General features: G+C 41.5%; 2 protein-coding genes across 4 annotated transcripts in view; one reads left to right on the top strand and one right to left on the bottom strand.

The window, feature by feature from the left end:
* The window catches only part of C2CD5 (C2 calcium dependent domain containing 5), an 89,268-nt gene extending 82,841 nt beyond the window's left edge, over positions 1-6,427 (bottom strand). The window contains exon 1 of the mRNA XM_054826325.1: positions 6,407-6,427. Within this exon, the coding sequence (XP_054682300.1) occupies positions 6,407-6,409 (3 nt within the window). The 5' untranslated portion in view covers positions 6,410-6,427. The remainder of the gene's footprint in view (positions 1-6,406) is intronic.
* Positions 6,428-7,060: 633 nt separating this feature from the next.
* Positions 7,061-13,731, top strand: part of ETNK1 (ethanolamine kinase 1) — a 34,072-nt gene continuing 27,401 nt past the window's right edge. Inside the window, exons 1-2 of one of the 3 annotated variants that reach the window (XM_054826238.1) lie at positions 7,061-7,212; positions 7,409-7,694. In XM_054826238.1, the coding sequence (XP_054682213.1) occupies positions 7,539-7,694 (156 nt within the window). In that variant the 5' untranslated portion in view covers positions 7,061-7,212; positions 7,409-7,538. Of the gene's footprint in view, positions 7,213-7,336; positions 7,695-13,731 lie in introns of those variants that run through there. The other 2 variants (XM_054826248.1, XM_054826231.1) reach the window with 2 other exon arrangements.

Genomic DNA, 13,731 nt, shown 5'->3' with positions numbered 1-13,731 from the left:
GTGCTTCGGTGGTTGTTGAGCCCTACAACCCTATGGAGGGGAAGACAGAGACTTTGGCAAAGTTTGGCCCTATACCTTTGGTATATTTGCTATCGTTTTATTGTATTCTATTTTTTTTTTATTGTAGTATCGTTTGACTTTTCCAATGGGAATACATAACTTCATTATCCCTAAACTTGAAGTATAATTTAATTAATGTGTCAAGCTCTCTTTAGCAAAAATACAAATGAAGCTGACTAATTCAGTAATTTCCCATGCTTAGCAACAGTTGCAAACAGAGAAGTCTGTAAAAGATATTTACAGCCTATGATTAAATATCAGGCTGTTCTGAGCCATTCTTATGCCCACTGTACTTCTTTGGCAAGCCCCCTAAGATTCCCAGTCTCGGGAGTAAATAAAATCTGTATGACAAATAACGAAATAAACAGTAATGAAACAAAAAATCTGTAGGACTTTCAAAAGCAGCCTGAGATGGTGACGTACAGCTTGTAGGTTGAGAATGGAAACATGAGCCTGCCCCTCTGAAAGTCAGATTTCCTTTTCCCCTACCCCCTCGAGAGCAGGTTGTTTTGCTCCGGGGTGGAACCAGGGGGCTGCTGCCAGGTTCTGAGGCACTCATGGGCTTTGGTGGCCCTGTCCAGCCTCCCCAGGAGCCCATTTCAGCCCTGCCCTGACACCCCAGGGAGATACCCCCTCCCCGCCCCCTGTCCATGCTGCACCCGGAGACGTGGGTGGAATGTGCACCGTCACTGGGTGAGGAGTGACGGCAGCAAGGGAGCAGCGCTCCGCTCTGAACTTTAATCCAAGCTCATGTGACCGTAGAGACGTTCATAGCCTGTTTCACTTCATTTGGTTCCTAATGAAGTAACGGTGCTGGTTTTCCTGGTGACGGCAATGGAAGCTGAACAAGCTGCTCAAAGGTCTGCTCCTCTGGCATAAGTGATTTTAACCAGGTTGATATACAACAAAAGAAGGAGAAGACCACAAGGAAACAGGAATCGGCTTAAAAAACCCCAACCAACCAAGAAAAAAAAAAAAAAGGCACTGAAAAAAAAAAAGAAGAAACAAGCAAAAAAGAAGCGTGTCTATTTTAGAACAAAAAGAAGAGCTCTGGAAAGGAAAATTACCTTCCATGGACTAATTTGAGGTGCTGTTGCTTGTTTCTTGGATGCAGTGCAAGTCGTTCATTAAGGAGTTACGTACTTCCACTCTACCAGCAGGAAAGGACTAAAGCATGAAAACCCTACATGAGAAACAAGGCAAGGAGATCGAAAGAAAGCAGAGGCAAAGTCTGAGCAGGGGATACTAAACTAGGTTATGCTAGTCAATTTTAATCCAGAGAAACTGGGACTACGCACCTTTCAAAAGAGAAGGGACCCCTCCCTCCTATCCAGCTGAGAAGTGGCAAATACAAAGACCAAACAAGCTACTTCATTGGCAGCAAGTGAATGGATAAACCTTAGCTTGACTATCCTTTCTTTCAGTGAGAAATAATAGTGATTCTTTCCACCTGTTCAGTAATTCCCAGTTACAGGATTTAAAACTATCTTTGAGATTTAAAGTCCCGGTGAAATTCTAAAGTCTCTCCTCCTCAAGTTATTAAGGGAGGACCAACACAAACTCCGGTCACATTAACCCTAATTCTTACAGAATTAAGGCTACAAACAAGAATGGAAGTAAGGCTTAATGAAAAGATGCTCATGGGGACACCAAAAGAGTATCCAGCTTGGAGTCTATGGGGCACGTGGGCCTCAGCACGCAAGCTCCAATACTTACGAAAAGGATGCAGTTGGTGCTGCCGCACAGCCCTCCTGCTTATCTGTCAACTTGATGTAAAAGAACTGGATACAAGCACGAGAGAGCAGCATAATTTCTGCGTAATTTCTATGGGGGTTTTTCAGTCCTTGACTTCTTGAAACTGCCAAGAAAGTTGCTGGGAACGGTGGTTTTGTGAGGAAGACGCTTAAGCCAGTTTAGTAGTTTCTTCTCTCATTGACACAACATCACAACTCCTTGCTCTTTCCTTCCCCGTGTCTCTCATTTCCCTTCTTTGCCACCCTTCTTTGCCTTCTCTCCTTCTTTATTATTGATTCAGGTTGAATGTGAATTGGCAGTCTTTTATGTGTGATAACCATACTCTCAGTCTCTCAAGATAATTCTGCACACAGTTTTTAATTGTTTTAATTTAGCTCAGCTAACTCCCTCCACACTTTTTATGCTGTGAAATTGATTAGAGATTTCAGTGGAGAATACAGAATGGCATTCTGATAGTACCTTAAAAATAGGAAGTAGTATTCTAGGCTTTTTTTACAAGCTTACATAACATTTAAATGCATATTTGATACTGTCTTTTTTCACAGAGAATGTTTCAAGTTGTTGAGGTTTATAACTTTTCTTCATAGGAGGATGTTTGATTAGTCAATAAAATGTTAGAAAGCTTAAATTTCTAGAAGATATAAAAAGCCATTCAACTTCTCTTATATTGCTGCAGGTGAATTTATTCTTGCATGCAAGCCATCCTAAATCTGCCTAAGTAGACTCTTTCTGGGCACTTACACAGTATGTGTATTTGTTGCCCTTGAGAAAAACACCAGGTTATGGTAAATCATTGGACACATGTACAGTTCAAGTTTAGTCAAGGATCAGTCAACTCATAATTACTCTTCACATTTTAAAATACAGATGTGTCTGTGAAAATAAATGTAGACGCTGGCCATAATTATGATTTTGTACTGCTTTATTTAACCTGTATTTTTGAGTAGTGTAATTAGTACAAAGATTTTCTCTTCTTTCTTTATACCCAGTGGCAATAATGTTTTATAAATAGCCCTAAACAAATGTACAGTTTAGCTCCACCAGCATGGAGACATAGCAGAATTCCTTGCTAAGCTGCTCATTTTCATTTAGCACCTGCTTAATGGTAAGCCGGACTTAAGCAGGTTTTCTCTCTTCACTGAACTGAGATTAATTAACATGCATGTTTAAGTGTTTTGCTTAGTTTGCTCAGATTTCCTGCAGGACGCGTGACCAGGTAACGACTCAGGGCAGTTCAGCCTGCAGTTCATGGACCGAGCCAGGGACAGCACAGAGGGAAGAGACCTGCGCCTTCCTCTGAACCGAGGTAACCAAGCCTATTGGCACAGATGTCCGGACTTCCACTAGAAACTTCTGAGGTTTCCAGGTGAAATCCTGAAAAGCTGAAAGAGCTGGAAACCACTAAGCTATTTCACATCTAATCACATCGGTTATCACATTACATTATGTACCGCACCACTCCTATGTTGGGAAAAAAATAGGGGTTAGCTAGGCAGGAACTATGTTATCACATGGAATGTGTCAAATGAGAGTCACTAATTGGCAGGCTACTAGAAAATTAAGCCATAAAACTGCAGTGAGTATTGAGGCTTTTACTCTGCTACCATATGTAGCTTTGAAAAAGCTATAACCTATTATTCTGTTAAACAACTTGCACAAGAGAAGGGTTTTTACCATTTCAACAACATACCAAGCAGTATCCATCTTAGACAAATTTGTAAACTGTCAAGATTTTTACAAAATAATCTATTTCAAGCTAGTCTTCACCAAGATTAAAATGAAATCTGTTTATAGAGTACAATAAACATATGACAGAACTATCAACTTTGTGTGTTGGGAGTTGTTGCTGGTAAATCGATATGGATGCTAGGGCACCAGGCACTTTAAAAATCGATATAATAAATAAATAAATATAAGAGTTGAATTACAGTTTAACACTGTGTGCACAGAGATGTGATTCATCTTGACACAAATAATACATGGTGGATAATCAACAGAGATGACATTCTTTAAAGCACTGAAGAAAGCCTGTGATCGAAGGACTGGACTGGAAGTAAAAATTATTTCCAGGCCTCCTGACTGACTGGTCTAATGGCAGGTTTAACCTTCTGGTGACTCAAGTTTTGTATTTGTAAGATTTGGACAATAGAAAGTATTTTGAGACTCTCTGCTATGCAAAATGTTATTAAAATTAATTATGGCTAGAAGGGGTACATTTCCCATTTACAGTAACATTTATGCACTGAGTTATTCTGAAGCAATTACTGAATTACTGGGTTTGGAAAGCAGCCAGGAGAACTGCACCTGGGAAGTTAAAACTGGTTCTGAGCCTGATGTTGCTCTTTCCTTTGCACTTTTTTTTTTTTTTTAAAGAGCTTATAAAGCATCCAGCACTGACCTAAAGGCAAGGTGAAAAATGTAGGAATAAATGAAACGGCACAACCTGGTTTCTGATTAGCAGAAGAAGGAAAAGAGAATGGCAGAACAGTGAGGATAAGCAGGTCAGACGGGCTATATGTACTCAGTACCCAGACCGCCTGATAGCACACAGGCCTGGGAGAGAACTAAAGCGCCCTGGTTTTGTCAGTTCCTTGTTGTGTACATATATGGATAGCCTTTAGAATTAATTTAATTTAGTATGATGTACCTACAAAACTATCAGGCATTAAAAGAAAACACATTCCCTTTATTCCTGAGCCTTTACTTCATGTAACACCAGGTCTTCCTAAGAACAAATCTATAGCTGACCTGAATGCTTTGTAGCCTGTGAGGAACCCACTAGAGTTCTTATTAATGAATTTCACAGTTTGTAGGGTACAGGTGTCAGGTGCAGAGAAAAGAAAAAGGAAAATAAATTTTTCAAAAAGGAAAAAAATACTGTTCTTGGAAACTTGAGAAAGAGTCCCAGTCTTCAGAAGACATTTTCTGGGGTTTCATTTGGACATAGTAAATATTTGCAGGAAACAAAAGGTAAAAAGGAAAGGAAACTGAGTGAGTAGCTAGCTATAACTTTTATTGAACTGTTTTAAAACAAGAACTAAGAATTCCCAATACACCATGAGGATAAGCAAAAAGGGCGTGCCTTTATACCGTGACCAGAAAGATGAAGGTGCTATTGCCTAACTGTTCTTGGTCCTTTCATCTATTTGATAAATATTTAGCAGGCAGAAGTTCAGTTCCCTTAATTCCCAAACAATCTAAGCACCATAACTGCTCCAACTTCCCCCCCTTTATATTTAAAATATATTCACAGCAAACTTCTGGAAATTTAGTCAGATTTGGGTAAGTTAGCCAGGCTTCTCAGAGTTAACAACTGAAAGCTTCTGGTAGGAGTGTTATGTTCAGCATTGGCAAGATTGAATCTCTGTTTAGACCAGTTCTTGTTGAAATTAACATACGGAAGCTGGAACATTCAACCTTTGATATTTCATTTCAACCAAAATGTCACTTTGCCCTTAATCCATAAATAAGTCTTAGTTTATCATCTACCAAAGAGCCTGAGCAGAAGCAGAGGGCACCACGTATGACATGCTTCATCAGATAGAGTGATACCATGCTGCTATGGTGATACCAACTTACGGGACTGAACAATGTATAAAGGTGAGTGTGTTTAAAGAAATAAAAGTTTAACTTGTGAAATGTCCTTACTTTTAAAGAAGAAAAAGGGGAATGGGCTAATGGAAGAAATGGGTAGGTCCAATCAGGTGAGATGGAGAAAGATTTTAAGTGGTAAGTCACTGTATATAAAAGACAGACGCAAAATCACAGGAAAGAGGGTTATAAAGCTTGAAACAGTTTTGGGGTTTTTTTAGGTAACAGATTTAAACAAAGTCAAACAAAAACCCATATTACCACTATAAATGTACTCAAGCTATAATATTTAGATCCGGAAATTTTATGACATTTGAAATTTGATTCAGACCCCTATATTCTTACCATTTTAATCCTTGATAGAAAAAAGCTATTAATATACATAATAAATACATTTACACTAATAACACCAACCCATAATCATTACATTTTCATTTAAAATACAACAGAAGGAAATTTTGTGTATTGAACTCTCACAAAGATAGATTCCTGGCTCTAAAGATTTTAAACACTTGGTCTGAACCAGATTTTAGATGGAAGAGAATACTAAGATTAAGGATCATGAGGAATGAGAGAAAAAAGATTTAAAAAGGAAATTACTTGAAAATTGTTGCAGACTATTCGAAATGTTTAATTGTGTCTGAGAGGAAAGGTGAGTTAACAAAGAAGAAATACTGGGATAAGGTGAGGTGTTCAACAGAAATAATAGGAATAGAAATGATGATGCACTTACACAGTGAAGTCATGCACAACCCTTTGGTGACAAGAGGGCAGCAATTCTTGGTAAAAGAGACTCACAAGTAGATGGTCGTGGATGACACGATGGAAAGGTTACTAATGCACTACACTTTTGGAGAGGAACATGTATGAAATTAATGAGAACTAAACCTGTAGAACTAGCTCTTTCCCTCCTAGTATTGTTCGTTTTGAGAGTAAATTATGCCCCTTTCCCCTGACCCAGGTCTATTTAGAGTAACAACTCTTCAGGGAAGACACTGACCATTATTCCGTTTGCGTAGTTCTTGTGTCTTTAGTTGACTTAAACTTGCTTCATAACAGAGGAACTTCTAGAGTCTTCAGTGTTTCCTGTGTGGGAAGATCACAGAATGTGACAGGAAGTAGGTACCTGTAGGAATACTAGGGCTAGCCTCAAAATATTTCTAAAAAAGGCAGGATCATTTGTTCCTTTTTTTCTTTTTTTCCTTTGATTGGTAAAATGCCCTAGTGTAATCTGGCCTTCTCCCCCTCCTTCCCCCCCCCCCGCCCCCGAAAATAACTTCAAGGCAGCAAGGTTTTCAGCCAGGCAAAAAAAAAGAGCGTAACTGTTCTGTACTGCTTATGAAAAGGATGATCTTTACGAAGATGTTTGCATCAGGGCGGGCGCGCAGCGTGATACTTTCCGGGTGCCTTGAGGGACCACAAACGGTATCGAACTGCAACTGGCTCAAACTGGAAAGTGGAGCAAAGCATAGACCCTGCAGGGGAATGGGGGAAACAAAAGCGGGGGGGGTGTGGGGTGTGGGTGTGTGTTGCGATGGCTGGCACAGAAATTAAAGACAAAAATTAACCGCAGCAGATAACTCAAAGCCTGATTAAAATCAGTCATTTGCCCGGTGATTGACTGGGCGGCGCCGCGGCAGCTGCCGGCCGCATTCCTTCACGCCCCGCTCGCCCGGGGAGCGGGTGGCGGCCGGGGGCCTCCCTCTGGCACCGACTGCCTTCAAGGCTCCCTCTCCACAGCCGCCAGGAGCTTTTATTAATCACCTCCCCGGCGGCCTCACGGTCGTGGGCTCCGGCGGAGAGCAGGTGGGAGGCGCGGGAGGGTGCTGAGAGAAAGGCGGCAGCGGACAGGCAGTCACCTGCCCGCGGGGGAGGCGGAAGGCAGGGAGGCGGAGGGCAGGGAGGCGCTCGGCCCCGCCCGCTTTCCCAGGCTGCACCGCGCTGCAGCCGTGGGTAGGTGGAGCCGCTTTATCGAGAGCCGAAGTGGAAATTTCCCCCTCAGTTGCCGGCTTTACCGCGGAGGAGACGCTATCGAGAGCTGCTCGCTCTTGTCGCCTCGTGCCGCGTCCCGTCTGACTGACTGACTGACTGACCGACCGACCGACCGACCGACCGACTGACTGACTGCCGCCATGTCCAACTATATCCACGTCCCGCCCGGCTCCCCGGAGGTGCCCAAGCTGGACATCACTGTCAGCGAGCGGGAGGGGCCCGGCTACCGTCAGGGCGCCCTGCAGCTCCTGCGTCGCCTGCGGCCCCATTGGAGACCCGAGGAGGTGACGCTGCAGGTACGGGGGAGGCCGGGCGCGTCGCGGGGCCTTGTGCCCCGGGTCCCCGGCGGGGGATGCGGCAGCCCGAACTTGGGGAGGGAAGGGAGGGAGGGTGAGAGAGAGGAAGGAAGGAGGGGGGGGGGGGGAGGGCGGGCGGCCATTGTGCGGGGGAGCTGCCGCCTCGCTTCCTTCCCCCTCCCCCTCCTTCCTCGCTCTCCAAACGCAGCCCCCTGCGCTGAGCCCCATTTGCCAGGCAGCCTGGCGGCGGGGCGTGTCGGCGCGGCAGCATCCCCTGCCCCCTCCCGGCCCTCCTCCTTCCCCATCGCTCGTTTTCCTCCTTTCGTGCCCTCCCCGCTGAAACTTGGCTCCCCCCGCTAGCGGAGGGGAGAGCTCTTCCACCCGCTCTCGGCTGGCGGCCCCTTCGCCCTGCCGCACGCACAACGCCCGCTGCCAGCCCCGGGACCGAGGGCTGCGATGCCGGTGAGGGAGGGGAAGGAGAGGGCCCCGTGAGGTTCATCCTCGGCGGATCCGTGCCGAGCAGTATGTGTTCATAAAGCGTTGGGGGACTTTCCCCGTCCCCGGAGCAGAGGAGGGGAAAGGCAGCCGGAGGAGGAAGAGGGGGCGGCTGGCTGCCGCTGCCAGCGCTGCCGTTGCGCGGAGGGGAGCGGCCGCTGAGGTAACGGCTACTGAGGTAACGGCCGTCGGGCCGCCGCGCGAGGCTGGGGCGCTCCCCTGGGCGCCATCGGCGGCGGAACCCTTGGCAGGCTCTCCCCACGCCGTACGTGTAGTCAATAAATATAAATACATGCCTTGCATCAGGGTTTGGTTTTAGACTGACGCTGTCTCGATAAGTATCAGCCCCTTAACGTCCTTGCTTGCATCTGTTAGCCTTGACCGTATGCACAAGTATCGCTGCTTCGTCTGTGCTATTCTGTAGGTGAGCGTTCATTCATATTTATGACGAGTCATCTGCTTGAGGATTGGCTGCTTTTGTGCTTCTAGAATATACTTAACCTGGCCCCGTACAAGTCTTCGGTCAATTTACCTGGCTAAAATAGCAGTTCAGTTGCAGCCTGTGCTTAGTTGAGCATTTTAGTATGTGCTTTTAAACTGTTATTCAGCAGCTATTCATATGTGGAAGTGACTCATTTAGTGAAGTTCCTCTGAAGCTGCTGGAACTAATTTGTATAGAAAAACTGAGCACATGAATTCACTGATTTTTTTTCTGAAGATTCTTGATAGAAAGACCTCATTAGCTTTATTTTCGTACTAACTGGACTGGCATATTTCAAGTTTCTGTTTCTAAGTAATTTCTTTGAGGGCTGTAGCCATAAGTTAAGCACGGTCCCAACATCTTGAGGTGCAATGAGAAAAGCTTTGCAACATGTAATGCTAAACAGGGTTGTCAAGAGTTCATAGAATCATAGAATATCTTGAGTTGGAAGGGATGCATGAAGATCATCCAGTCCAACTCCCAGCTCCTTGCAGTTCTACATAAAATTATCATGGTTGGTTTTGTTCTTTTAGCTCTCTGATAAGGGTACTTCTCAACAGAATATTTTTCTTTCATATAGGAATGCTAATAAATGAAAAATAAACTTTTTTATTGAGGAAGGATGACTAACCTTTTGGGAAAGTTCTAGTAGTTTTAAGGAAAAAAAATACTGCTTCCTTCCTCTGACACCCTCTTTAGAAGAAGCTACTGATAGAATAAAACCCACCTGTACCATTGGTGTGGAACAAGGACTCATTTGACTGCTCATGCAATAGTAAAATAATAGACTACTGTCTGTGGTTAGAGGTTTCTGACTAAAAATTGTCTGAATTTTGTTTCAACCAAGTTACTTTAAGACCAAAACTTTTCAACTAATTTTTTTTTTTTCCTTTGGAACAGCAGAAGAACATCCTATTCATGAAGCTCTTCTTTAGTCTCTGTTTTAATTGCCGTGTGTATGTAACATGCAAGAATTGCATGTACTTTGAAACTAGTTGTATTACCACCATTGGTCATGCAATCTGTTAGTTACACGTGCCTCATACAGTAAGATGCTGAAATGAGAGATGACTGTGAAGGGGATGGAGTGAACAGGTCTGCCTTGGAGTTCCCTCATTAGAGGGGCATATATTTAGGAGAGAGATGAAAATGAGAATCAGTATTGCATGGAAAAGATGCTTGACTAATCTGACACAGCAGCATCATAACAAAGTAGACAAATAACATTGATAGATGGAACAAACTACTATTCCTCTGTTGAACTCTGCTGTTAGTTACTTTTGCTCTTAGTACTTCTTGGGTCAAAACAACTAGTAAGAAGTTGAAGAGGCCAAGGTTTAGCTTTAAAAAGTTAATTTAACTTCTCTTGCAAAAATTTACTGGTTTGTGTCAAGTTGTTTAGTCAGCTAAACAATTTTTAAACAGTGTAGTTAGAAAACTTTACTGCTTAATCCTTACTTTCTGTAAGATTTATAATTTTCTAAAATGATGAATATATTTTCACATTCTGAATTTTTTTGCATCAGAGCGTAGAACATGTGTGGAACGGAGGATGAAAATAACTTACACCTTCAGTGCTTAAATAATTCTTTTATTAGACTATCAGAAAGCCTACAGAATCCCTAAGTGTTGCCAATTATTTGCTGAATCACAAGCAGCTCTACTGTGATGCATCTCCTCTATTTCAAGTTACATGTGAATATTATTACTACCAAAAAAGTACAAATATTCATGTTTTTGCATTGGTAAGGAGAAACATTTTTCCTGTCTATACACTGTTCTTCATGTAGATACTTCGTGCAGTTGTCATCTAAGGGTGTAATAGGAGCTGGGTAGAATTGAGTGTCATTTTCTAAGTCTTAAATTATCGAGGTTTTCTTTCTCTGGTTTACAGTAATACAAAGCAATGTCATTAAAACAAATCTGTGCTTTTTGCAGTAGTCACCTTTGATTCTGTAACAGCTGATTTTATTAACAGAATCATAGAGTAGTTCAGGTTGGAAGGGATCTCTGGAGGCCTCCCAACCTGCAGCTGAAAAGCTCACTGCTTACTAAATTCAGAAATTAGTTGTGTTGGACATGAGAAACAGGTTTTTTTGGATTTCATAAGCAAAAATGCTCTTAAAAACTCAATCAACCCTGTTTTGAGTTGGTAAACAGCTGGAATGGTGACTGTGGATGTTCCAATTTTTATATTCACTACAGTTCTTTGTTAATAGAAAGATAAAAACGTAATTGCTTTCACCCTTTATTGTCTTAAAGAGGTTGTGTCACCCTTCCTAATGTAAAAATACAATCACAGTTCGGAGTCTGTTGCCCATCTTAATTTTTTTATTTTTCCTCTTTCATGGAGATTAATTTGTGTTAGTATTTGCAGGAGAAGGATCAGTGTTTGATTACAGTATGGGAAGGTTAGTTACCACTTCAGTAAGTGCAGATTCAGGATTCTTTTATTCCATGACCTATTCTATACCTTGTAGGTTTGGTCATAATGAAGGATTCAGTGGGTTAATACATAGTTTCCTGTCTGCACTGTAGTGTTATGGTGCAGGAAAAGCAATCTTTCTTCCCATTCTGAAGTAATGTTTAAGATTGAGAATAAAAGCTCTTGCTCTTATTGGTGAAAAGGCTTAATATTAATAGTGTTAACTTACACCATTATTTGGGTAGACCAACATGATATGTGCAAAGAAAATCAACTGCAAAATTATCCAGGGATCTAAAATGATATGCTGGCAAGCAGTGCTTTTGTCCTGGCCCCAAACCTGAGCAGAGAGGGGAAAAAAAGATCAGTTTTGCAAAGGGAATCAAATTCTTCAATAGGATTTTACTTCCCATTCCTCCTGGCCCCCATCATGCAAGCTCCTATCAGAAACTTTGTTCCAGATCATCTCCAAATAAGTGTAATGAAGTTTTTGGGTGGCTTTTTAATTCTCTCAAATAATTAGACCTTGCTTGTTTACTGGTACTGTGTCTTTGTTGGCAAGATACATGTATTTTTGCATTTATCAAGACTTTGCATGACTTTACTACTGCAGCATTTTATAATTCTTTGCAAAAACTTATTCCTGTAGCTATGAAATGTGAACACACAAGACACAGCCATGCTTATAAAGAACTGTACATTTATCAGCAAAGCACGCCCCCTCCAGTCTTTTTTAATGTACCAGGTTAGCTTTTCTCCCTGTCTCTTTGCTTTATCTTTCTGACTTGCGCTCAGTAGCTTTTCAGGCAGTATTTTCTGGTGGTTGTTCTAATTTCTTTGCTTGTGTCAGTTTTGGTATTTTTTTTTTTAAAACAAGCTATAATTAGATTCAGATTTCTGAACTAGTTAAAATATTTCATAGTTCATTTAAACAGACTGTGGGATTTAAAGCATTGAAATAATTGAATGGAAACAGAAAATGTTAATCTCTGGGAAACAAACTAACTTTTTATTTTGTGTCTGTGTCATTATATTTGTCAAGAGAGATTTTTACTGCTAGGTGTGTTTTATAACATCATGCTTTTCAGCAGTTGTGAAAGGAGTTGTCATATGAACAGGAAGGACTGAGTTCACAGATTAATGTCCTGAAGTGCTAATATCTCTAAATGGAAATGATGAGCAAAGGAAAGAATAGGAAAAGTCAGAGTTGCAGAATGGGCTGCATTGCTGATGTGTAAACTGTAATTTGCAATGTGCCTTGGAACACAACGTCACAGTAAGTGGGAAATGTAGGCAGTTGGTTTTTCCATTTTTATTAAGCTTCTGATGAAACTTGATAATCTCAATCCCTTGTTGTAAAGGGTTTTTTGTGTTATCAGTGGGTGGGGCAGCAATTGTGCCTGTGGTGACATTTTATGTAATTGATGTATTAGTAGTGCATGATGTAATCCAGTTGTGCGTGCTATAGGTGTGTTTGTATTGATGACTGGTTCTAATTACAGAGAATGGATATTTGCTTAGACACAGCTTGGATCTGGCTCTGTAATGGCATATAACTTATGCTATAGATTCATAACACTGGAAAGGAATATGGCTATCTAAGATGTTTTAGTTCCTGTTTTTTTTTTTCCCCTTACTGTTACATGGCCATTCTATGTCAATATCTTCCGGGGGGAAGATGGGGGGAACTCGAGTTAGAAAAGAAACATAGGTTTTGATTCTATTAGCTTTTTTTGATTTATCTGTAACTTTTAATCAGTATCACAAAATCTGTAGAAAGATCTAAAACAATTCACTACTTCAGAAGTCTTAACTAGTTACGTGATATTGACTGTTTTCAGCTAGGAGAATATTCTTCAGAAACAAGATAAATATATAATTTCTCTTCAAGGGTTTCTTCTGACTTAAAAAGCTTTCTCATTTTGTCACACATTTAGATCAGAAACAACTCTTGCAAGGGGTGACATACAGAATTTTATAATAGACTACTGAATGTCACTTTAAATGGCCTTTATATTGAGAATATGGAGGATGTGAAACTTATGTTAAAACCTTAAAAAAAAAAAAAAACCACAACCCAGCAACAAAAAAACCCCACCCTATTAAACTTCCCCCTGAGTTCTTCCTTGAAGTGGCAATGTTGATAGTTTAGTAGCAAAAGAAAAGGTTTAATACTATATAGGTGGTGGTGGTGGTGTTGCTTTCTCCATGCTGCTGTCATGGAGGAGCACCCCAAGAGTTCAGTGGAAAACTGCTAATTTAGCCTGTGGCCAAGCTTAGTGTAGAACAGTGCCATTAACTTACTGGCTCTCTGCTAGCCTGGGTTGCTTTTAACACCAAATGGTCTTGTTTGTGATCATCTGACCACCAAAACCATGTAGGCAATGGCTTTCACCTGCTGAGTGCAGTGATCTAGAGGATATGGCTTCAGAGCCTGGAGACCTTTGAATGATGTTTCTTGTAAGCCCTGTTGAATATATAAGAATTTACCTAAGGCTTGCATTTTCTGTTAGTTGTACTTTGTCCTCCTTTTAGGAGTAGCTACAGAAAGAGATGGAGAAATAACTAGCGTTGTTTCAAGAAATGAAACACATATACTTTTCCAGAAGAAACAAAGTAATGTCTGACAATACAAA

Source organism: Grus americana, chromosome 1 (genome assembly GCF_028858705.1).
Source record: "Grus americana isolate bGruAme1 chromosome 1, bGruAme1.mat, whole genome shotgun sequence".
NCBI lineage: Eukaryota > Metazoa > Chordata > Aves > Gruiformes > Gruidae > Grus > Grus americana.
Note: the sequence above shows the minus strand (reverse complement) of the source record. Positions and strands in the feature narration are given on the sequence as shown.